This window comes from Sebastes umbrosus, chromosome 7 (assembly GCF_015220745.1).
Source record: "Sebastes umbrosus isolate fSebUmb1 chromosome 7, fSebUmb1.pri, whole genome shotgun sequence".
Classification (NCBI taxonomy): Eukaryota; Metazoa; Chordata; class Actinopteri; order Perciformes; family Sebastidae; genus Sebastes; species Sebastes umbrosus.
In genome coordinates this window covers 5,795,138-5,821,777 of record NC_051275.1, presented here as the reverse complement: position 1 = coordinate 5,821,777, position 26,640 = coordinate 5,795,138, and the positions used below count along the sequence as shown (strand labels likewise).

General features: G+C 41.6%; 1 protein-coding gene across 1 annotated transcript in view; it reads left to right on the top strand.

Annotated features, from left to right (window-relative positions):
- The first annotated feature begins 10,942 nt into the window (after positions 1-10,942).
- stard13b (StAR-related lipid transfer (START) domain containing 13b) overlaps positions 10,943-26,640 on the top strand; it is an 85,774-nt gene continuing 70,076 nt past the window's right edge. Inside the window, exons 1-4 of the mRNA XM_037775537.1 lie at positions 10,943-11,133; positions 12,589-13,672; positions 23,913-24,056; positions 25,194-25,340. Coding sequence (XP_037631465.1) covers positions 12,710-13,672; positions 23,913-24,056; positions 25,194-25,340 — 1,254 coding nt within the window. The 5' untranslated portion in view covers positions 10,943-11,133; positions 12,589-12,709. The remainder of the gene's footprint in view (positions 11,134-12,588; positions 13,673-23,912; positions 24,057-25,193; positions 25,341-26,640) is intronic.

The window sequence follows — 26,640 nt, the reverse complement described above, 5'->3', positions numbered from 1 at the left end:
GCATGATTTGTAGTAAGAGTTCAAAGTTGCAAACACGCAGGCATGGTTCTTTAATATCTTGCAGCAGTGAGAGAGAAACCACAGCTGACAGTCAGCTGTGAGTGAGCAGCAGTCTGCTTCAGGGCAGCTGCTCTCAAGGCCTCGCAGCTCTGCGTTTCATTCCTAGCGAAGACAAAAGAAGAAGCTGACAACTGCTCAGCTTTGATCTCATGGTTTGAACGGGGCCACATTTTCTCTTCTCTCATCGGGCAAAATAATGGCAGACCGACTTAAGGCAGCCCTCTGAATACAGTTTTTCTTTCTTTCAGCATTGTGTCGTCATAAATTACAGTCAAAATTTCAAAATTATTTGAGGCGTCACCAAGTTATTTTTGTAAAACGGTCACTATATACTGACAGTAGTGCATGAGGCAGGTAATCTGAAAAAAATCATGTGCCTCTGTGTCCTCCGGTGCTCCTAATGGCATCTGCAAGATTTCACAGACCAGAAGAAAAACAACCAATCAGAGCCGATCTGGTGCCTTGCCATCTCTGAACAGCTGTCAATCACTCGCAAACTCTGATCAAACAGTCAAACTAGGCAGCACTGAACAAATATGAATCAATATTCTGTTATTGTAATTCCTATTTCTCACATGAACTGTTTTCAGAAACATCTTGTAGTGTACTGTTTAGCTGTAAAATGAGAAAGTTTGTGACCCGGCTGCCATGTTGAGAACAGTTGAGGAAATACCAAGCACCGCCCACCAGCCGGAGCAAACTTTCTCATTTTACAGCTCAACAGTACACTACAAGATGTTTCTGAAAACATTTTATGCGAGAAATAGGCATTACAGTAGCAGTATATGAATTTATATTTGATCAGCGCTGCCTAGTTTGACAGTTTGATCAGAGTTCGCGATTGATTGACAGCTGCCTCCGTTGAAAGACCAGCCAATAGGAACGCTATCTCTCTGAAATGACCTGTGATTGGCCAAAGTCTCCACTCAAAGGCTAGATTTTTTAAAGCCTGAAAACAGAGCCATGAGGAGGTGCAGAAGTGTAGTTATCTCCCAGAACACTTGACTTACAATATGCTGAAAGGTTATTATGGAATTTTTACCCAATGATGCCAAAAATCTGCCTACTGCAGCTTTAAGTTTATTCAACCAAAAAGGCCACACAGACTTGGCTTAAAGAACTTGTTGAACCATACATATTGTAGATCTTTGCAATCAATTATTTTCTGCGCGCAACGTGTGTTTCATCAAATGAATAACCCCCGTCATCTCTGAATAGCCCCGTCATCTTGGCATGTATTTTCACGTTCCTGGATGTTTGTTGTCTGACCCCATTGGAGGAGTGGGCGTTGTGATGGGTGCATCAGACGCTGGATTCAAACATACCTGTCAATTACACAACATCACAATCACAACACCGAGCCCGCAAAACCCCCCAGTCCTCAGCCGCCACCTCACAGCCTCAGAGCGGAAGGAATTCGCTGGTTGATTGCGAGCGCTGGCAGAGCGTGTTGCAGCAGGTGAGGACAGGGGGTTGTTGTTGGAGTGAATTAATTTGTAGCTGCTCACTGTGTGCGATGGTGACGGCCCACTGCCCCCGGTCACATGAAAGGCTGAGTTGATTCATCTCCCATCATCCCTGTCTTCCTATAATCACATACATGCTGGGGAGACAAGCTGTGAAATTGTTGTGCAGTAGTAATTCACTCTCATTTTAGTCAATGTTTACATTTCCCCTCTTTATCCCTGGACCTGACATAGCACCTCTATAGCATCACTCATCGTTTGGGAATGTCCTTACAGCTATTAACTATGTTTTGCCATCTTGTGGTGTGGTAAACAGCGGTGTTCGCATGTGTTGTCAGAAAGCAGTAACGTGTGAGCCAATGAAATACCAAGAATTCATGATTAGGAACAAAGCCAAGAATATGCACTTAGCCAAACATTTGCCAAGCCCCAAAGCGTTTTTTTAGATAAGACATTTTTTTTGCACAATTGAACAAATTTACTTATGCAAGTAGTTTATACATCGGCCTTCTGCATTTTGTACATTTTGTACTTTATCAGCTTTTCAACTTAAATTCCAAAGGATTCAGGCACAACCGAATAAGAAAACCACCCAATTTCTTTTTTGAAATAATGTAATAAACCTGCATTTATAAAAGTAACAGCTCTCATGGGGTGTTATAGAAGCAATTGGGATACTAATTAATTTAACAAAATGTTTGATTTTTAAGTCCATGCTGGAGGGGGGACACTATTTAGATGATGATACCACAGTTGTTTCATTAGGATGTGTGCGCCATTTAGCATGAAACACTCCTCAATACAGATGAAAATATGGACTATTTCAATGGATACAATTAGAATTTGACATCAGGTTTAACACAAACTTGAGGTGACTTTGTCCTCTTAGTATTTATCTGTGACCCAAATTAGACATTTCCTCAGGAAGGTTTGTACACTCTTACTCTTATGTGCTGTTACACATCAAAGTGGTAAAAAATTAAAACCTCATTAGTCTTGGCTTCATCGTGGATGTTGTCACCTGCTGAGTGAAAACACATTATTTTCATCTGATTTGATTGTTTGTCATTTGATTCTCTAGAACAGGGATGTCGAACTCATTTTAGTTCATGGACCACATACAGTCCATTTGATCTCAAGTGGGCCGGACAAGTAAAATCATTGTGCATAATAACCTATAGATAACATCTTTTAGTGTAAAGAAGTACAAGTACATTCTGAAAATGTTAACAATTATTGAATAATCAATTTACAAAACACATGATGAACAGCCTGAGATGTCTCGCTGATCTCTTGGCTATGACTAAAAACCGACAGTAATTCATTTATCTTCTCTCTTCTCAGTTGTCCTGGCAAGTTCTTGTATTTTTTCTGCATGATGAGTTTGATTGTGGCACCGAATATTATATTTCTTGAGCACTGAAAGGTGCTGTGAACACACAAAGCACACCATCTTCCCATTTCTTTCTGTGAAGAAATAGGAACTGGTCCATTTTTCTTGGAAAACCTGACACTCTATGTCTACATTTCTCCTTTTTGACAAAGACATTTTCCGCCATTGGCTCCTGCATGAACGGTAGCCTACGTTTGACAGTGTTGTGTCACGTAGCCCGTACGTATGCACATGGGATCTATTATAGCAAGCATAAGGTCTGCTACTCTTATTAGGACAGCGCCACCCCCTGTGAACGTATAGGTATAGTGGTGGAATTAATGACTTCTCTGTAATTTTCACATATTTTAAAGTCATCTAGTGGGCCGGATTGGACCCCTTGGTGGGCCGGTTCTGGCCCTCGGGCCGTATGTTTGACACCCCTGCGCTAGAACTATCCTGTTTTTTTTTATTATTATTTTTAGTTTGTTAGCAGTATTGTTCTGTTCTGAAAAACATGGAGGAAATGTCTTGATTCTTAATTACGTATATCATATATACTGTATGTCCAGTCAAATTATGAGATCACCTCCACGTCTTCTACTAGTTCTACATTTGCTCATTGGTCATTTATTAAAGGGGACATATCATGCTCATTTTCAGGTTCATGTTTGTATTTTGGGTTCCTACTAGAACATGTTTACATGCTTTAATGTTCAAAAAACACATTATTTTTCTCATACTGTCTGTCTGAATATACCTGTATTCGCGCATTTCAACAGAATGGCAACGGAATCGCGTTGCTAGGAAACAGCTTGGGTCCATGTTTACATCCTGTCAGCTGATGTCCTTCACATACACTGCAACAGGAAATAAACTGGGACACATTTAGTGTGTTTACATTTAAAACTGTGAAATGGTCTAAACATTGAAGATTTGTGACATCACAAACGGCTTGTTTCAAACGCTCAGTTTCTGAATACGGGCTGTGTGTATTCCTCCATGGATTGAGTGTTTTGATACTTTCACAGTATTTATATAGCACTTAAACCTGCTTTATGATATAAAAGACATGCAAATCTCACTTTTTATAATATGGGACAATAAGATCAGTTTGCTTGTGACAAAAACAAAATATTGAATTTACACCATAACAACCTCTGACACAATCTGAATAGCGGGAACATTATCTTTGCACACACAACAACTCTGTGGTGATTTGATCAACTCTTGGGATAAGAGACAAAGTAAGACTGCAGAGCGAAGTGATAATGCAGAACATCTGCCCCATGGTCTGAGGTATGCTGGGAATCCGAAGGGGAGTCGGAAAGCAGCAGAGATATTGAGTCAGACTGTGGTATTACTGGAATGTTTTCTAATGATGTTTACGTTTTGTATTGTACTTGTCTGTTTTCCACAGCCGAGTGGTTCATGTTACATAAGAGAGCTGCATGCAACAGCAGAAAAAAAAAATAGATGTTCATGCTTTTACACATATAGATGCACACTGAGATAGAAATGCCGTGTGATGTGAATGTTATCAGTGTTGCAGGAGCAGATAAAATGTCATGAACTTCCATACTGTACATGTTGTCAGTCTTTGCCGCCTTAACAGACTTGTTCTGTGCAGCAATAACATGTTGCGTTGCTGGCAGGCAAACCTGCGACCATACAGCCACATGTTTCAGCAACACAGCTGGCTCCATTCTCTTCCCCTCACTTTAATCTCACCGTGCCATGTGAAGACCACAGGCACTTCACAACGTCTGCCCCGTCTTGACAGCCGTGTTGATACCGCTGATAAGGGGAAGAGAGAGAGAGAGAGGAGAGACAGCAAGTGAAATGACAGCGCAGAATGAGTTTCTTGTTGTACACTGTAAAACATTCTCACCAGACATAAACCATTCAATGGTTTGATGTATAGTAACTGCTTTGAGTCAAAAAGATAGATTCAGGTAACTACATCTATGTGGCCCATAAATATTTTACTATATTTTACTGTGATTTAAACTTTTATCAGTGAGACATTGAATCTCTCTTCTGTTTAAAAACAAAATGGTAAAATGACCTCTTCACACATTAATAATCCACTTTCATAAAGGTATGGGTCACTTGAGAAATAGATAGGAAAATGAATGGCCAAAATTGGCCAAAACCTAGAGGCAGAGATTTCCTAACTTTTATTCCGTTATATGGGGCAAATAATGCAAATCGACAACATCTTTTTGTTAGACCCTCCCTGCCTGGTATACGATATCCAGAGCATTAAAATAGCAGCAAACAACTATTCGCTAAGTAAAGATATAGTGGAGTATTATCTACCCAATGAGCAACTCCAACGAGTTCTCATCCCAACTCGTCATACAAAAACATTTAGGATCAGGCAATAAAATCACTATAGTTAGGTTTAGGAAAAAAACAACATGGTTGGTCTTAAAACTGCTAAATTTTTTACAGTGAAAATGACACTGAACGTGGTGAACACTGGACATGAACGGACAGCTGATTGTAACGTGACGCACGGGACCCGAACATCGGTCTCCTGGATGAAAGCCTTGTGTTTGCCTTGTGTTTGTTGGGCCCATCCACCTCCCCTCCCACCAGCCTGGTGTGTGTCTTTTCGCTCCTAAAGCTACATCACCACACTCCCGGCGCACTTTCTCTAGAGGTTTAATATTGACGCTGATGGGTTTAGATTTTAGTTAATGGAATGCTTGATGCGTCTCATACCGATGCTAAAGGGTGCCTTGTGCGTCGGTCAGGGTGTCAGTATATGAAGCCCTGGGAATGACAATGAGCTGGCAACTCTGGGGTGTGAAAAGTGAAGTCTATGCAGAAGTGCCTTAAATTTGCATTCTTTCTAATAGCCAGCAGGGGGCGACTCCTCTGGTTGCAAAAAGAAGTCTGATTGTATAGATGTCTATGAGAAAATGAGCCTACTTCTCACTTGATTTATTACCTCAGTAAACGTTGTAAACATGAGTTTATGGTCTCAATCGCTAGTTTCAAGTCTTCTTCAATCCAGCATGATGTTCATTTAGTAAATGATGGTCCCATTTGGAGTCAATAGACCATAAAGCAGGGTATGCTTTAGGGCGGGGATACCTTGTGATTGACAGGTCGCTACCACGGCGTTGTCACAAACCAATGGCTGACGTCCAAACTCCCAGGAAGAGCACCGGGATTTGAGGCAAATTTTCGTAGTAGCCAAACGGTGGTACTACAACTTCTGCGTCCATCACGTGATGCCATTGGGCCCAAAAAGACTTTTTCCCATAGACTTACATTGGGAAAGAGACGTCTATAACTCAGTGGATAATTTATTTTAGGTGAATCAACTTCCCAGAACGAACACTTAAATATCCTTTGCTTTCACTGTTAGCGCTGTTAGCACCATTAGATATGAAGCGCCAGCTCAGAGGTAATAGAAATGCTCCCAATCACACATTTAGCACCTTCAAATTATTCTCAAACTGATATTTTCACTGAAGGTTCTAATGATGTATTTTATATTAATTCCCCAAAGTAAATATTACTGAAGCATAACTACTGTCTTCAATAGATCCAAAATGAATGTAACACAATTAGGTTAGAGAGTAACAGATAAACCTTTGAAACATCCATGAACACTAAAAAAGATATTTGTGAGAAAGTCATATTTAGTAAATGCAAATTAATCTAACTACTGTAGTTGATTTGCAGCACTGAGGTGTTTTGATGAATATTTTTTACAGTGTATCAGCTGGCGACGTGTACTCTGGGCTGAAACATCTTGCACAACCATGAGTCAGAATGTTACTTTTCACACTGTCATATTTTACGAAGTCTAAAACGCAAATGAACCAGAAGAGATACCGAAATAGAAACAAATGTGTTTGATAGATTAAGATGTTATGTTTCTAGTCTGGTTTCAGATTAATAATGCATCGACAAAGTATTTTGTACCCTCAGGTGTTGCAATTCTTTAGTGAATAGGTCATGAACTCCTGTCAGTTTCGATCAGTTCCACTCTTCCAGCTGAAGTGAACGGTGAACAGACTGGGGAATTATCATTCTTATCACTCTGTAAAGCAGCCAAAAACAAACAGTAATATCCTTTTACGCTCACATTTGCTTCTTTCTGGAGGGGTTGGCACTGAGCTGCTCCGCCTGCTGAGGATCTGCGTCCGGGCCTTGGTATGCCTGCCATCTCTGGCAGTTTGCTTTGGCAGCCTGTCCACAACCCCCCCCCCCCCCCCCCCCCCCCCAGTCCTGTCTTGACATAGTTGTCATAGCGGTGATCTGCAGCGGGAGGCCTCGTCTTGTTTTCATTTAATTCAACACAGCTCTACATATGACTGTAGTTATAAAAGTCACATTCAGGAGACGTAAGTTTTCATTTCCACCACTAGAATGACGAAAACAGGAGCTCAAATGTGCACACGGGCACCAACATGTCACGTTTAGGACTTTTTAGGATAATGTGATTTAAATGTAAATATACTTTGTATTTGAGAGTCAAGTCAATTTTATGCATATAGCCCAACATCACAAATTTGCTTAAAAGTTATTTAGAATCTATACAGAATACGTCTCCCTCTTTACGTCAGTGACATTTGTGACGTGTTTTTTAGTGACTTGATTTCCGCACTTGTGTTGCATCGTTTACATACATATTGTTCTTAGTTTACGTACTTGTTTTAAGTTCAACCATGATGATTTTCCTAAACCTAACTAAGTGCTTTTGTTGCCCCTTGCTGGGACTGCACCTTGATAAAAGCGTGAAATACTCACACAGAACATGATACTGACACCCTATCCTCTGGTGGACAGGCGGGTCTCGCTTTGGTGGGATATTGGATTGTAACCTGGGCTGTGAAATTTGTTTTAACGCCACTAATATCTTCAACGCATTAACGCAACTTGTGATTTTTCATCAACCTCTTAAAGTCTGACGGCTGCCATCGGGCCCGGCCACTATTCGATCTTTCAGAGGTCATAGAGTAGTAGAGAGTGAAGATACTGGCATCATATGAAACTATAAAACCTAAGGACTCCATTAGTACCAACCATGTCATACTAGCTTGTCTCAAAGGAGACTAATTAATGTTCCAAAATTGCGCTAAATTTTGGTGAGGAAAAACTGTCATCGAAAGGGGGTCCCTTGACCTCTGACCTCCAGATATATGAATGAAAATGGGTTCTCTGGGTACCCACGAGTCTCCCCTTTACAGACATGCCCACTTTATGATAATCACATGCAGTTTGGGGCAAGTCATAGTCAAGTCAGCACACTGACACACTGACAGCTGTTGTTGCCTGTTGGGCTGCAGTTTACCATGTTATGATTAGAGCATATCTTTTTATGCTAAATGCAGTACCTGTGAGGGTTTCTGGACAATATTGGTCGTTGTTTTGTGTTGTTAGTTGATTTCCAATAATAAATATATACATACATTTGCATAAAGGAGCATATTTACCCACTCCTATGTTGATAAGAGTATTAAATACTTGACAAATCTCCCTTAATGTACATTTTGAACAGATAAAAAATGCGATTAAATATTTTAATCGATTGACAGCCCTAGTTGAAACATCAGTGTGAAACTGGCATGACCTGCCAACGTCAGAGCAAAAGACTCACGGTGGTGACAGTCGATCACACTTGACTGTTAACTTTAAACGCAGACCTCGTTCTCTTATATTTCCTCCCTCCTACTCCAGATACTGATTCTACCCTCCGTCCCCTGTGGAAGAAAAGTCCTTGTTTTTCCTACAGCGACACAAACAAAGCTGTTTTTTTTTTTGTCTTATTTCCACTAGAACCATGCGGGCAGACGGGGCCTCCTGGGTTAGCGTGTGAGAACATCCAGCTGTGTTTGAAGCCGAGCTGTTCTCACTCCCACTGGCCTTGGACTGTTCACCTGCACAGCTCAGATAGAACCAGGCACAGAAAAGGCTGCTTCTCAAATTTTTTTCTGTCTTTCACATGCACCTGCAGACTATTGTTACCTTTCTCAGACAGAGTAAACAAGACCAGAGCACATTTTCTGCCAGTTGTGCACACATTTATGTGTGTGTATACAACCTAGGCAAGAACATTATTTTTAGAAGATGTCTTGTCTTTTGGTTTTAACTTTTTATTAATAGATAGATACACTGATGTAAAGTAGTTTGGTTTTCAGGTACGATTCTTATATATGTAGTTCGCAAAAGCCAAACCTGCTGTAACCTTTCCATGTAAACAGTCAGACAATAGGGGACATGTAAACACAGATATCCAACAAGGACATCAGGAATGTCACTCACTCTGAACAAAAGATCAGGACACAAACAAAAGTTGGCACACATACCTTATCTCACCGGTCAAACGGGATTTATTGCTGTCGCATGGCTGCTGTGTCGAGCATGGCCCTTTTGAGTATTCCCAGCAGAATATTTCTACCTTTTGTTTTTCATTTCTAATTTGTGCACATTGTTAATATATAAGTACAGAAGTCAGTACAGACTAAATAAATACAAGGCCTCATTGATGGAGATCTCCATTCAATAAAGAGTGTATGCTTTCAGAGAACAAAGCGGACGCTGAGGATGACTTGTTAAAAAAAAGAGGGAAAACAGGAGGAAGCTTTGAACCATTACTGAGAGAGAATGACAGCCACAGGCAGGTTGCAAAGTATTTTATGAATGAGAGAAGTTAGTCAGCGCTCATTTTCTCCACCCCTGGCCAGAGGTCAAACGGAGTCCAACTGTTGATTTGTGGCCGTGGATTCACCACCTCTTTACTCCTGGTGAGGAGACTGAATGAATGAGTGAATAAACAAATGAATGAATGAAGCCCCCCCCATGGTAAAAAGTCAAGGACTTACAGAGTGTGAACCCAGAAATTCTTTCTTCGGCACTTCAGTCCTATCAGGGAGCCCAGGGGCTGCATAAACAACCAGTCCTCAGCCAATGAACAAGCAAATGCTCAGACATGCCCCTTTCATGTTTACTCTCTATGCTCGCCTCTCACTTTCACTCACTTTCGCCCACACGTCCCTATATATGCGGTGCACTTGGCTCTTCCTACGCGCATTTGTAACTCACAATGAATCACAAGAGGACTATTGTTTACTGAGGAATGCCTTGGTTCAAATTTTTGCAAGATAATTTATCATTCATGTTAAATGGGAAGCGCTTACAGCTTCTGTTCAAGGGATCATAAATGAAATTCGGATTCAGAGCCGCTCTAGGGTCTAACCCTAACCCTAAGATTTTTATTTTCATAAATAACTGTCTTTATTATAATATAAATAAACTATTGGTCCCTGATATTGTTGGTTTAAAAGTTAGTTTCACAACGAGAGTTACAGGGGTGAAAAGTGTATTTCTTTTTTTTTTAAGAGGGCGACCAGCTTCCCCCAGAGGGTGGCGCCCTAGGCGACCGCCTATGTGGCCTATGCCTTAAGCCGGCCCTGGAATGAAGAATTAAGATACCAAGACACTAACAGAATGTTAATCAACTATTAATAGTGAGTGCTTTGCCCTAACATACCATTAAGCATCCTGTTGGTGCATGATGTGACTCCGCAAATTGGCTCGCTCCTAACTGGCAGATTCTCTCTCTCCATATGAATATATAGTGTCGAATAAAAACTTGAGGAAACATGCTTTTGGTTTCAGTTCAGCTTGGAATCCTCTCGTGGAGATATCATCATCTCAGTCTATGTGTGATGTGCTCCAGTAAATCACGGTGCTTCCCAGCTTTCCCCTTTGACTTGAAAGCATTCCTCAGTCCGGTGTTTTGAAGCGATAGGTCACGGCTGCGGTTCAGCTCGGGCCGGTCGAGTCAGCCGTTCCTCACGGCCTGTTTGTGAGGGCTGGAAACCCATTTCACCTTGTTCTCTTTACAGTGCCAACCACTGCTGCTCCCTCTCCCTCCCTCCCTCCCTCCTTTTTCTCCCCCCACCCTCTGTCTCCTTTCTCCTCCTCTTTCCATCTCCCAACGAGTCCACATACTCCCTGCTCTTATTCTGAATGGTTTAGTCACCGCTAACTGAACACTCCTGCAGCCCCCCCAGGGAAGCACAAGAGGAGGGGGTGGTGGTTGTGATGACGAGGATAGGCCTATGGGGACATAAGTGAGTGTGGCTCTGCAAGGGGCTGACTGTCCAACCCTCTCTGCTCTTACAGGAACATGCCTCACTGCCACTGTTTTGCCATGCTCTCTGTGACACTGTTTGGGCAACACAGACAGCTTTTTCCATCCAGCAGGTGAGTCCTTTTTTTCTTTACCTGTGAATCTGACTGACATCTGCTTATGATGGAGAAACAAAAGGCATCTAATCCTCCTTGGCCGAGCTGAGAAAGTTATACTATAGGTTGTTTCTGCGTGAGAAGACTTGTTCGGGACCTTTTCAGTTGAAAATTCTCCAACGCTGGATGCTTTTTTCCCCCCTTCGCTCTTCTAAATAAGTTGTGGTCTTGGCTTTGCCAGTCAACAGTCCCAGTTCATTTTCACTCTGTGACTTCTTCCCTCCATTTAAATCTGCTCCGCATTCATTTGAGAATAATGAGACCCCTCTTTGCATGGTGTTTTCTTTAAAAGAGGGGTTTCTTGGAAGGAACCCTAATCTCTTGTACACTCACTTCACATTCACCGTGTAGGGACAGGTTTTACAGGAGCCACTATGCACCATTTCATTTATTTACTTATTATTATTTATACCCTATTCATGCAGGATTTTTCCAGTTTTCCATCATCCTGCCACATTTATAAAAAAAAAAGTATCTTCAGAGTTAGATTTTGTCCTTCTGTCTGAGATTGCTTTATCTGCCTGTGCCCTAAAAGCAAAAGAGCGTGTTTGCGTTTATGCATGTTTGTGTGTGTCAAATGTCTCAAGGCCATGGAAAAGCCGCTGCCAACTGCAGCATTCTCACAGCAACAGCGGAGACACGTGTGTACATTTATGTAACTCGACTAACTTTCTGTAGCTGTGTTGTGCATTTCAAGAAAATACACCAAAATAACTGTCTTCTAGAATAACATCTGGGCTTCCATCTGTACAATTAAGTGTCAGACATGAGGGGAAAAAACACGCTGTTTGGACTCAGCAGGTCTTGTGCAGGTTATGTTTATTTTGGAGGTTTCTTGGTTCAGTTGCACTGTTATCCCATCTGAAAATGTCCTCTGAGGAAAGTCTTTGTGATAATCATCTGTAGCAGCACAATAATGCAATTGTTTGCTTTTTCTGTGTGCACTTTGGATGTCTCGGACCTGTCCAAGGTGTGTTTTAAAGAAGGGCTTAATGAAGGGGTGAGAGGGATGTTAACCACAGTCGACCGGGGACATCTTCTGCCCTGATGAATGGTGTAGCGCGTAGTAAATCACCGACTGGGGAAGAGCAGTCGGATTCCTCTGTGCAGTGATGTCACCGCGATCGTGTGTGAAACAGATCCAGACTTGAACAGCCCAGCCTGAGCCAGATGTTGAATTTCACAGCACAACTTTTTCACTGGATGGGCTCGTAGTCAGAGCTGTTCAGAGCTGGATGTTGAAGTATACTGAGACTTTGATAATTACAGGACACAGACGTGCGGAAACAATCTAAGAAGTATGTATAGTCCATCTTGTTGTGCTTGTATTGTCTTCGGAAATAATCTTCATCTCTCTGCGCTTGTCAGATGTGTTGCATGGCATTCACGTGTTTTGCTTTCTGTTTATTTCAGGTCATCTGCTGCGTGGTTTGACTGAGCATCTTGGATTAAAAGAATGGCCATCCGATACATCAAGCACAAGTACCTGTGGATTTATGTTTTGAATTATGAAAAACTGTAGAATAAACCAATAATGGAGATTCCACCTGCAGTGAATTTGGAGGGACATCAGTCTTGGACAGCTTCAGGATTACAAAAAATTACCTTCTCAACACAGGAGTGGACCGCGGAAAGCTCTGCTGTCTCAGCTAACGGCTCAACAGACCACAGAGGGGATGATGGTCTCCCTGAAGCCCAAAGCTTCCTGTTGGTGCCGGATGAAGACGAGCGGAAGAAGAGTTTTATTTGTATCAGTCATAACGACATTAAATTTGCAGATGATGTGTGCTTGCAGGAGCCTGACCAGTCAGTCACTCCCAGTGAAACACCCTTAACCTCAAGTACACTAGCCTCAGCTCATGATGCAGGTATTGTGTCCACATGTCCCAGGTCAGATGACGACTGCTGTTTGATGCCCGTTCCTGTTGCAGAAGGCCAGTCAGATCAGCTGGTTCAGAATCATGCTGGTCAGACAGTAGACTTGAACTGTGTAAAAACAGACTTCAAGAGGTTAGAGCCTATCTCAAATGGCCATGTCTTTATGCCTCCAGAGGTCCCGTGCCTTAACATAAATCTGGACTCCACTCCTACCCTCACTGTCCCTGCGACTGTTCCTCATTCCGTTGGGAGACTCCTGGATCTCCCTCGCATCGTGAAGTACAAACCAAGCTCCATCACCTTCTCACACTACACCTGTCCCCCCGGAGCCGACGGCCACGCTTTTGTCAACGAGAGTTCTGACGATGGAGAGTCTTCACTGGAGGAGGATGATGATAATGATGATCACGATGATGGTGATGGTGATGGTGATGATGGTGACGATGACGATGTGTTCCCAGAGCTGCCTCAGAGCAGGGAGTATCTTGTCAATCACAGACAAAGGAGCTCAGGCAAAGACAAACAGAAGAGGAGAGGAGCTGTGAGTGGCCGAACGGAAATCAACCACACGGCCAGAAACTGTGGTTATGAAGCAGAGGAGGAAACCAGCAGTAAGGAGGTATTTAAAAGCATCCACTATTATTATTCAGTGTTGCCTTTGCATTGTAGTGTTACAGCTGGAGTAGGCGAGATTGGAGCAAATATGATTTAAAAAAAGTTGTTTTTATAAAACAGTTGCTATATCGTGACAGTAGTACATGATAGAAATCATGTTCCTCTGTGTCCTCCGGTGCTCCTAACGGCATCTGCAAGATTTCCCAGGCCGAAGGAAAACAAGCAGTAAGAGCTGATCTGAGGTCTGCTGTCCATCTGCCGTCTATGAGAGTCGGCTGTCAATCACTCGCGAACTTCGACCAAACGGTCAAACTAGGCAGCGCTGATCAAATATGAATCAATATTCTGTTACGTTAATGCCTATTTCTCAAATGTTTTCAGAATCATCTTGTAGAGCACAGTTTTTAGCTGTAAAATGAGAAAGTTTGTGATGCGGCCAACATTGTGAAATCTGTTGAAGGAACGCCAAGTTCCGGTCACATGACCGGAGCACAGCCAATAGGAACGCTCTCTCTCTGAAATGACCTGTGATTGGTCAAAGTTTCCCGTCACGGGCTAGATTTTTTAAATCCTGAAAACAGAGCCAAGAGGAGGAGCAGAAGTCTAGTTATCTCTAAGAACACTTAAATTTCAATATGCTGAAAGGTTATTATGGAAGTTTTGCACAGTGATGCCAAAAATATACCACCTAATGCCACTTTAATCACATATTAACTAATGTCAAAATGTATTTATATTTACTTATTTATTTGACAAGGTCAGCGCTTATTGATCAACAGAAAAAAAACTATATACATACACTCTACATAATAAATATGTACAAAATAGTACAGTACAAATATATCAATAAATTATGCTGCAATATTAAATATGGGGCATCTTATAGTGTGTTACATAAGGCAAATCATTTATTCAGAGCTAGATTTAGGTACCCTTGGCCTGTACAAATATGTACATGGGAAATGTCCAAATACCACACGTGCTTGTATGTCAATTTATATGTGATCAATTATTTCATCACAAAAGACACCTGTGAAATTTCTATTTTCACATGGGATGTCTTGCGTTTCACACATGGAATAGCTCAAAACCATGGAAAATGTCCGGAAACCCTTATATTTATATATTTGTTTATTTATTTATTTATATTTGCAAATTTATCACAGCTAAATATGCTAATTGTGTTTCACATGTAATAAATCCACATGAGCTTTTTAAGGGGAAATAAAATAATAATAAAATTTAGACAGTAATGAATTACCCCGAAATACCCCAAACTCAAGTAGAAAATTAATCAATCAAATGCACTAAATTTAAAACCCTGAAATCTAGAAAACATATATCTGAAAGAAAGTGGACTTGCAGTGGCAATAGTCAAGTAAAAGACCACATTATGAGAGTCCATATTTGCCGGCTCCCAGCAGCTGACTGATATCATTACACTGTGAGATGATGCATAGTAGGTATGAGTGCGTAGGAGTCTTCACATTTGTACTCCGATCCAGAGGAGAAACTCAGATCCAGAAGGAATGCAAACAGCTTCTGCTTTCTCTCCACTCCCTCAGCAGGCAGCGGTGTTTTGACAGAGCCCATAGCGCGCCGTATTAGCACTGAACTTAGCCTTCCATTACTGAACAACTCTTTATCCTTAACAAGTCAAGGCACATTTCACACAACCTCTAGCCTGACCTTGGTTGTAACTATCCTGTAACTGTAATTTTTATTGCCCTTTTAAAGCCTCATATGAACATTCATAAATCTGTTCACATCTGTTAGATATGTTTTCCGTTACAACTGGAGGGAACATATCCAATGACACATAACTGTCATCCTTTTGTAAGCAGTCTGCGGATAATAGCGCACATGTAAACAAGGCTGGTGGAGATTAGCTTCTCTGTCTGTTGGTCGGGTAAGATGATGACGTAATGCCGGCTTTATGTGCACAATGACAGTGTCTGGTCTCTGAATGAGCTGTTTTGCAGAAGAGTGGAAAAATGCAGGGAATCCAGGGAGCCTGTTGTTAATATTATCAAAGCAGGTCAATGCTTCTCATGCCCTCACACCGCAAGCTCTGTTATCATACGGTGGACTGCGATGTGCGCACCGCTACAGGACGGTCTTCAATTTCATGCAACTGGGAGGAAAATAGGAGTGAAAATAAGCTATTTTTCTCAACTACATATCATTTTATATACACACAAACATAGATGCTATAGATGGATTATAAGTAGGCCAATTATTGCGTAAATTAAGACCTTAACAGAACTGAAATAACCATGACACTTAAATGTACAGTGTGTAGGATTTGGCGACATCTAGTGGTGTGGTTGCAGATTGTAACCAACTGACTACCCCTACGCTCACTCCTCCCTTTCCAAGACCGCGGTAATGTGAGCCGCTGGCTGCAAAACCGTGGTAACGCTGTTCGCCTTGCTCAGAGTCCATCTCAACACCAACTCATCCCACCTCGTCACATACTGACGCCTTGTCAGACCCCTCGGCGTCACTTTTTGGTCGCGGTACACACACGCTTAATGTTGTGAATTAAACAAAAACACTTTAGGCAACAAAACCACTATAGTTAGGATTAGGAAAAAACAACATGGTTGGGCTTAAAATGACTAAGTTTTTACAGTGAAAATCTGACTTGACGCTGTGACCATGGGACACGAACGAACAGATGGTTGTAAAGTGAAAGCGAAACATAACGCACGGGACATGAACAGCGGTCTCCTGAATGAAAGCCTTGTGTTCTCGGACCAATCTACCTCTCCTCCGGCCCGCCTGGTGCGTCTCTTTCGCTCTTCAAACTTCGTCACCAGACTCCCGGTGCACTTTCTCTGAGCGTTCACTGTTGCCACGGATGGGTTTACATTGTAGTTAATGGAAAGCCCGGTGCGTCTCCTACTGCTGCAAAACGCTACCTTTTGCGGCAGTATCGAACACCAACGGCCGTGACAAAGCGTCCGTATTTGACGTGCTGGGAATGAGAACAGGCTGGCCATCCTTAATAACACTACTTTAGGAGCAACGGAAGTCAGATGGCGGGTGGCGGTAACACAGATTTTCACTCTGCAGCTCAGGTTACTGCAGATTGACAAGCGTGTCGGAGAACTACGGTGGCCTTCAAACGCAGGCTTTTCCCTTCTGTGCTATTGTGGAAACATGGCGGATCAACATGGCGGACTCTGTGAAGAGGACCCGCTCTCTATAAAGATATGAAGGGCTCATTCTAAGCTAACAAAAACACAATTCTTAGTTTCAGGTGATTATACACTAATGAAAACATAGTTATGAATATTATCCATTTCTGCTAATAGATACCCTGAAATGTTACAAACTGTTCCTTTTAATTAGGTCAAAAAGGAAGAAACAAATGCTTAGAAAGAGACAAAAGCTAAATAAGAGCAAAATACCAATATTCATCTTGAATGGGAGACATATTTTCATAAAAAATAATCCCATTTATTGCATCCTAATAACAACCCCACACTGTTTGTAAAACTTTTTCGTCAACTTTATTCATCATTTATGCATGCATATGTTTTTATTGTTAATGGAACAAGTCCAAAGTATGAGGTTACCCCTTCATACTCCCCTCATACCCCTCAAGTATGGGCATGATATAACCTAATATATACAGAAAGTCTGCAATTCTGATCAAAAATAAGCAAATTCACTGACTGAAGAACGCCCCAATAATGATTTAACTAGATGTTTTAGTTGCTGTAAAGTTGTTGTAAACATACAACTGCTGTGTTTAAATTTTGTGAAAATATTGAAGTGAGGGAAAGTTAGTGGAATAGCTCACAACAGATGCAGTAGTTAACATGAACCATATGAGGGCACTGTATGCATAGTGTTTCCACTGTGTGTCATCTCATGACTCCCCCCTGCCTGCATCATTTAGCTCCACTGTGACTAAATGCCCCTAGAAATCCACATTTCTTCACCTATCCCTCCCGTTCTACGGACACGGCTGTGGCTGTGTTCAGTTGGTGTTTTGCATCGCAGGATATTAAGAGTGTAATTTATTCCTCCGAGTAGCCAGGTAGCCATTGCCCTTTCGCATGACCGGCTGCTACATTTGGATACCTCCATGGTGATCTCTGGCACTCTCTGTGGGTGGCGCGGACTAGGCACCGAGCCCAGAGCTCACACACTTAACTCCTCATTTCCATGTCAAAGCCGCTGTGTTGGGGTTCACAATGTGGCCAATTTGCGCTGATAAAGTTATAGTCAGCTCACATTTTGTTGTCCCCAGAAGATAACATTAATGCATTTATCTAGGGGATTGACTCATACCAGCTCAGTTGCCATGGTGTGAGGACTTCACACAATTGCCGGGGCCCGGATCGAGGGGAAAGGCACGGAGAGATGAATCAAGGGTAGTGTCTCACTTGAGCGTCAAGCCCTCTCTGGAATTTGTCTCATTCTAAGCAGAAGTGCCCACATTCCTCAACAGCACCTTGCGGGGATGTCACTGAAAAGAGACAGTGTGAATGCGTTCCAGATTTGGCTTGAGCATGTGCCAGAATGGGGCATCTGTTTCTCGCATTTGTGTTTGTCTGACTCCAGGGGTTAATTAGGAGTCCAGCTCGCAAGATCTTCAGATTCTTTCATTTCCTTTTCTCATCCAAAATACATTTTCAGTCATTTGGCTTAAAATATCAAGTTTTTTTCACACATATACTGAAGTCCAGCTTTTTTCTCTTGATCTGAAGTGTGAAAATCGTCTTTTCACACACATGTTCATGGACATTTCAGCAGGATTGGTGCTTTCCATCATAACAGCTTAATTCCAGATCTCCAATCATCCGTAGACTATCCCGACACTTTCAAACAGTTTGGTCAGTCTCTTCTTGTTTTTAGTTGGAGGAATGTAGACCAACTGAGGTGCAGGCATGAGGATTTGTTCAGAACTCACGTGAAAAAAAAAATGTAATATGCACACGCTTTTTGTTCCTTTTAATTTGGTGCTTAAAGGGTGACTTTGGTATTTTTCAAACTGGACTCTATTTTCCCATGTTTTTATGTATAAGTGACTAATGGCAACAACAATTTTTGAAATTTGTCCATTGGTTGGGGCAATTCTGCACCGCCAATTTAAGTCCACTAAAAGTGCTTGTTTGTGCCACTGACAGGCTCAGATTGTGTCAGACAACATTATGGAAAGGACCCTACAGAGAAACAAAACATATTTATTTGCATTTTGCTTGACCTGGTCTGTCTGCTCGCTTGGAGAAGTCTCGTTCTGAAATCTCGCGTCGTATCCACATTGTCGAAATCAGCTAAATATTCAGCCATGACATTGAAAATCTTTGACAGGGGCGGAGCGGGGGGGTGGCTTCAGGGGCTCCAGCCCTGAATGTTTTATCAAAAGCTCCAAATATTTTAGGTTTTTAAAATACCTTCAACTTTTCCCCCTGTAAATGAATGGAGCAAAAGTTCTATTACTGGGGAAATAGACAAAATAGTATAACAAAAATAAGTTTCAAGACTAGTAATGCTGTTTTTTTCCCCCCTTGACCATTCCTTGATAATGTTTTTCCCAAATGATGTACAGATTTTTAGGTATTCTATTATCAAATGGCCTGAAAAATAGTGCATATAGCTGCCGTAAATGGGGAAAAAATCTCCCAGGGGGAGGGTTATTCGGGACCCCCCTAGGTTTCGGCTAAGCCCTGAATGTCTACAACGTCTGGCTCCGCCCCTGCATTTAGATAACATAAGCTACGCTTTCTGTACTCCAACACAACAAACTCTGACAACACCGGCACTCCTCTCTCCATCTGTCACTCACGTTTCCACGTTGTCTTCCGGAAACAAGTCACATGACACAATAACAAACAGAAAGCGGAAGGTAAAGGAAAAGTTTTTTTTTATACTCTGTAGGCTCCTTTCCATAACTTTGTCAGATACTTATAATAACAATCTGAGCCTGTCAGCAGCAAAAAACAAGCACTTTTAATGGACATACATTGATGGTCCGAAATTTTCCCGAGCGATTACATTGCAGCCTGTTTAGCGGCTGCTATGTAAAACGTTCTTGCTCAATACTGGACCATGTTTCAAAAAGTGTTGTCCCCATTAGTCACTTAGACCCAAAAAACATGGGAACGTAAGGTTGAAAAATACCAAAGTTTTACAAACAAATTTTACAAAATATCTGGCTAGATTGATCAGGGTCACAGGTCAATTTGTAAATTATTAATGTTATAACCATATAACCAACCTTATCACCATCATTTTTTCACAGCTGATCAGTAAGTCGAGTTAAACATTATTCATCACATAGCATCATATGTCTTTTTGTGAAATGTATCCAATTACAATATAGAAAGAAGTCTTCAAATCACACAAATGTCCACAATGCTGACAACTTCATGTCTCTGATTTTAAAAATAAGAACAAGTGAGTATCTTGTCTTCAATCTGCGATGATACTCTGATACTCCCTGGAGAATATTTGATAAACAGAAACTGCAAAAGTGTGTAGGAGGATTTTCCGGGAATCTGAGTTAATTTCTTTGAACTAGTATCTTATTATGAGGCTTACATGGAGTTCATCTCCATTCTTCTTGTCTCACTTCTTACAGGGGTAGCTGTAGAGTGAGAGTGGAGTGGATGTTCACAATTTGTTATTGATCAAGTATAAAAGTATGTGAAGGCCTTTTATTTGTTGAGCAGACACAGAGGATTGAGTTGTCTAAACATACTGATCCCATGTCAAACCCTTTTCTATTCTCCGGTCAGCACCACGCTGAGGCAGACATAGCAGAGAAGGGGAGCTTTATTTTTTCCTCTCGGTGACCCCAGGTGACCCCTCAGGCCTCAGAGGTCAGCAGGGGATTGGCCCGATTTAGGTCATTCCTGAGGGATTGAGTGGAAAAAGGTATATTCTCCCAGTGCCGGTTCAGTCAGCTGACACTGGGTGGTCAGCGGGGTAAATGGACCGTCTGGTGTCTGGTCCCTTAATTCATCACAATTTAGGGAGAATTCAGCATCATATAAGTTTGTCAGTGCCTTCATTTGAATTATATAATTTAGATGTGCTACTTCATGGAGAATGATTTTCATGTTCACAGAGGCATATTACTGACATATGCCAAATTATGATGTATTTGCAGACTGCAGGGACGTATGTACCGAACTCACAATTTCTTAAACTGAATGGGATTTCTTTTAAACAGTTACAGGAAGTAAACAGTCTATGGATTCCAAAGTAATTACAAACATTCTCAAAATAGGTCACAAGGCTGGCCCGTCCTCATTTGGACTCCACTTCTATTTTTAGTCGACCCACAGTGAATCAATGAAAAATACTAAAACAAGTGTCATACTTGTGTGTATCAAAGCTCTTCTGACGGGAGCCACGCCCTGTCCGAGACACTGAGGGGGTTTCCCATCAGAACATTTATTGACGAGTCCCTTCAATGAAATGATTGTGCATTGAGAGGCTTGGTGTTATAAATGGAATAATGACTTGTGACCGGCAGTAATCAGCGCTCAGTCACAGTAATTAGTTTTAATTCCAGGAAAGGAATTTTAACTGTCCGTGTCTGTTGAAATTCTGTTTTTTAATTAAAGCTGAAGTAATCGAGATTAGAGCTAATATGATTAAAAGACGTTATTTTTATAAAACAGTCGCTATATCGGGACAGTAGTACATGAAACAGCCCAATAGGAACGCTCGCTCCTTGAAATGACCTGTGATTGGTCAAAGTCTTCCATCACCAATTAATATATTTGTCAACAATCATAACTCCTCTTGTGAGCAACCATAACTGCTGGCTGGTGTATAAACCATAGTCTGTATATATAGAGAGACTATAAATAGATAATGAATGACAATAAAAAAAACACAGTTGTAATAAAATAAAATGTCTTAATAGGGGAAGTTATAATTGTTGACTATTACTGTGTATTAATAAACACAAAATATATACAAAAGTATCCCTATAGCTGCATCCAACTACATCATGTGTTATTAAATGTTTATATACTGCTTATACATGCTGAATTGGGGAACTTAAACTAAAGTGTTACCATTCTTTAACTTCTTGGATGAACTGAGGATGAATCTTCCTTTATCCAAACAGGCCTCCTCCTATTTGCCCTCATTACTGGCATACAACCCTAACAGACTTCCTGCAGCAACCATTATCCAGGAGGGGCTTCCTAGGAAATTCATTATGCTGTGTCAAATACTTTGGACGATCCGCAAGAGGAATTCTCTACAAAATCCACTCCTTAATGGTTCTGGGATTTCACTTCACTGGGATTCTTGAAATCGGTCCACAGTGATGCTGCAGACGAGCAGCACGCAGCATGTGACCCTCTGCAGGCTTAACAATGTTAATTTATGCTTTGGTGACTGAGGTGTGTCCTGCAGATTTATGATCCTCAGACACAGCTCCTGTCTGCGTGAGGATGGTCTATTTATATACACGGTGCGTCTGGGGAGCAGTGAAAGCCGGTGCAGGGAATTCCATCATGCTCCGTGTGGCACACATGTCTGGAGCCCTCCTCTTTGCACTTTCACCCTGAGACACAGCTAGAGGAGATCACATTTCCATGTGTGGCAGCAGTGAAGTCCACCGATGTAGCGTCTGCAATTTACAAGATACTTTTTTTGGGGTTTGCCTGTAACTCTTTTTGAGTTTAGGGCCGTGTGGTAAATGGACAGATGCTCTCACCTTACCCAGAAAGCTCTCATGTGTTAAATAAGTCTGGAGGAGAGGATGACAGGCAATTACATGGACTAGCTAATGAACCTGATATTACCCCTGATTTCAATCATTTTTACTGTAGGTTTGCAAGTCAGATTAAGACATTAATTTCTGATTTTGATGAAGTTTGGCTGAAGCGTATAATTACGTAACCAAGTAATTTCGATGAAGTGTCATCAGTTTCAACTTGACATTAACCTCAAATTAAAGCCTGAAAACTCCCGTGTGTAGTACTATGAGTGTGTGTAGCCTACAGTGTGCAAAATGTGTAGTTTATGTGATTAAAGGACCAGTATGTAACATTTAGGGGGTCTATTGGTACAAATGGAATATAATATTAATAGGTATGTTTTCCTTAGTGTATAATCACCTGAAAATAAGAATTGTGTTTTAGTTTAGAATGAGCCGTTTATATCTATACAGGGAGCAGATCCTCAACACGAACTCCGCCATGTTGCATGTTTCTACAGTAGCCCAGAACAAACAAACAAAACTCTGTTAACTTTTCCTGCTTGGCCGCGCTCCTGCTCTTTTGCTTCACCACTCACTTCCCACGTATACACACACTCTAAGCACTTTACTCTTACAACAACTGGCTCTAGAGAGGGCCATTCGTGTTTGTCATAGCAGGGTGAACACAGGTGTAATTAATGACATTAATTATGGCCCTGGTATTGTGCATGCTGGCTGGAGCCAGCAAGTAACCTATTTGAAATTTCTTTGGAATTACTGCCAAATTACCCCAATATTTACCTCAAAATGTATTGAAAATTACTTAAATTATAAACATTATTTAATAATTATATTCCGCTATTTCCCAATAGTTGATAATTTATTTAATAATAAAATAATACATTTAATTTATTAGCAAATAACTTCTTTGAAATTTCTTTAAAAAGTCCCTGAATCATTTCATTAGCTACCAGATTACATTTGTGTAGACAGTAAATCCAAAAGAAATTTCAAACAGGTTACTTGCAAATTATCACCTAATTACCATGAAATTTGCGGACCTGTAAAATGAAGTGTTACCGGAAAAACTTTTAAAAATGTGGTTAAAATAAAATCGGAAAAGTTGTTTTAAAAGGCCAATACATAAACAACTCAAAGTAATTGTGCGCAAACACAACAATTTTGCAAATAAACCCACAAAATTGGGATAAAACAAGACCCATAAAGTGCATCAACATGCTGCTATAGGCCCTTTTCACCGCAGCCATTTAGAAATGGTATAGCAGGGTAAACACGGGTGTAATTGATAAAATGAATTATGGTCCCGTTCTAGTTAGTGCCACAGCCATTCCAGTGAGCCAGCATGCGCAATACCAGGGCCCAGACCCACCTAAATGGATCAGGGCCATCATTAATGTCATTAATTACACCTGTGTTTACCCTGAAATGACATGTCAAGATGGCTGCTGTGAAAAGGGCCTATTGGCTCGATCTTTGACCCAGGACTCTAGTAGCAGCATCTTGTCTATACTGAAATCAGCGCTTTTCTGATTCCCCACAGGAGTCTCCGCAGGTCAAGTCTCCCTGGTCGGAGTCAATGAGCCAGCTGATGAGGAAACTGGACCAGCTTAATCTAGACATCGAGGAGGCTCTGAGTGCTAACTCCTCCCCCTCCGACACGCCCTGCACCACCCGCAAGAAACAGGTGAGTTCGCACAGCCTTCTGTCATGACTGCTGTCCCTCAAGTTAACACGATTATAGATTTGTCCCTTATGCTTTGACATGAACTGTGTTATAAAGCAGACTGCAGTACCTAATGGTATGTGCACTGTCACGGTTGGTACTGTACACATTCCTGCGAATCGTACGCTGCATACTTGGTCATGCTTGTAAACTTCGCTTAATCAATTCACTTTGCTCTGTGGAGAGAAAATCCAGACAGATTATTCGGACCTGTGAGCAACAGGTGTTCATCGGGATTTTATGTTTTAAAAAAATGTTCCACATTTAGCTTTAGATTCAAACAAGCTCTCTCAAATCAAGCAGCACTAACCCATAAAGCCAGTATGTGAAAGGAGACTCAGTATGTCGGTCCTTGTGAGTCGTAACTGTGTCTGTGACTTGGGACATATAGTCCGTCTGCAACACTGTGGGGCTTTGTCGAGGCCATCGTATAGTGTCCTCCTTGACTTGAATCTGTTTTATGATGTAGGTCTGCAGCTCTTAGATGTGATACTGCAGCGTACAGTGCTTTAGCCGGGTCACAATGGTGCGCCAGGAACAGATGGCTATTGTGCAGTCGAGGTTGCGACTGGGACCGAGCTAGTCCGTCCCTAAAAAAAGGGCTCTTCTCATGGTGGCATGTTTCATGAAATATCCCACTATGGAGTTAGCATTTGGGAACAAAAGTACTCTTTCGGGGTCCGTATGTATGTACCGCACAGAGGAGCTATTGTATTGAAGGGAGTTTGTATGATTTGGTCCATTAGGAATGGTTGAGAGAGGCTCACATGCCTCCCAGGCATCTGCATAACCATCCCAGGCATTCACTATTACTTGCTTTAACTAATGACAGGCGACTGGGCAAGACAAGACATCTTTACTGGGACATTTGACAAGGTCATAATCTCTGTCCTCTCAAAAGAAGAGCCGCACATACAGGCTCTTTTGTGCGCCTCTGCGTCGGGCTGAATCCAGAGTGGAGATTTGCACTTCCCCAGCAGTTGACCTCGGCCTCTTGTTTTCTTTTCCCCTGGCCACCGTTGAGACCGTCCTGTCCCAGTCGGTTTCGGTCAGACCGAGACGGACCCAGTCCTGACTGTTGTTGTGATGTTGTTGCAGTGCGGTGCTGTTTCGAAGTCCATGTTGCACCAAGCCCTGAACGAGCGAGTTCTCCAAAGACCGGACAGAGGGGAATGTCCGAGCCAGGACAAGTCTTCTGCTCCTCGCAGCACCTCGATGGGAACAAGAGCGACGACCAAGAAGACGGTAAGTTTCTCTGAGAATAACAGCTTCCTGCAGGCGTCCCACACTCTCTGTGAGTCAATGAGAAGTTACAGTACAGGTGGAGTGTAGTTCAGTACAGTTCTTTTGTCCAGTTCTCATCTTTAAGGCTGCTAAATTCCTTCGAGTCTAACTCCACAACTGGTTGCACATGTTTTCTTTCTTCAACTCAAATCTGGCTTTAGCATTTTTTGGGTGACTGCCATGACCTGTTTACTTCCTGCGCTGCAAAAAGTATTTCTCCCAGCTAATTCAAAGTTCATGTACGTCCATACCGAAATTTAAATTTAAATTAGCACTTCACGTATCTAAAATGTTCATCCCTGGATTATTTTATCTGAAAACTAATCAAATGAAATTCAGTGTAACCTTGTAGTCTTTGTTTGCTGAACAGTCTTGTTATAGCCGTACGGTTTATGTTCCTGAAAAGATGCTATATTGTCCTCTAGATCCAATCTAGATGTTCTAGGTGTTTATACACCTGTTTTGTTGAGTTATGTTGTAATTTTTTTTTTAAAGCTGAGGGTAAAGAAACTAAATGATGGCATCGATGAAAGAAGAATGATTTCTCCTCTTACAAAATATTTTCATAAGCTTTCTTATCAGTTTCCTTCATGAATAAAATCACACTCAAAGCTACTTTTCACAATCGCACGTTTGACCCCTATATCGTGATCGCTGTGATGACAGAAGAAGAAAAGAAATCACAAATTGCTTAAGAGAAATCCATCAGCAGTCAGCTGAAACTCTGACATCCCCCCATCTGTACAGCTGCTCTTCCCTCTACATCTGTAAATATTTGAGGTTTACGTTGGGAATAAGGTCAGCTTAGGCATTCTTAAACAAGCAGGACTCACTTCGGCCGGACAAAGTATATAAATGTCACTATTCACCGGCCCTAAGAGAAACAGACAACTGAGAGATTTGCAGAATGCAGGGCGGGTTTTAACTCAAAGCCTTTCAGCTTGGGCTTTGTGGCTCCTTGATGGCTCTGCTGCAGTGTGATGGCAAACAACCTGCTTAGAAGAGAAAACTGGAGCCGTCAGCTCAGATTCTCTTCCACTTTACCATTCATTTAGTGTTATCATTTTTTGTAATATTTGTGATACCACATCCAGTATATTTTGTAGACTACAGAATCACACTGATGGCTCTTGGGGTGAGACAGAGTTGAGTTTAAAGAAGGTTATTTTGTCTGTGAGCACCGGGTACTTCAAATGAAATTATGTTTAGTTCTCAGATGTGTTGCCACCTGTCTTTCTTTTATGGAACCCATAACTACCTC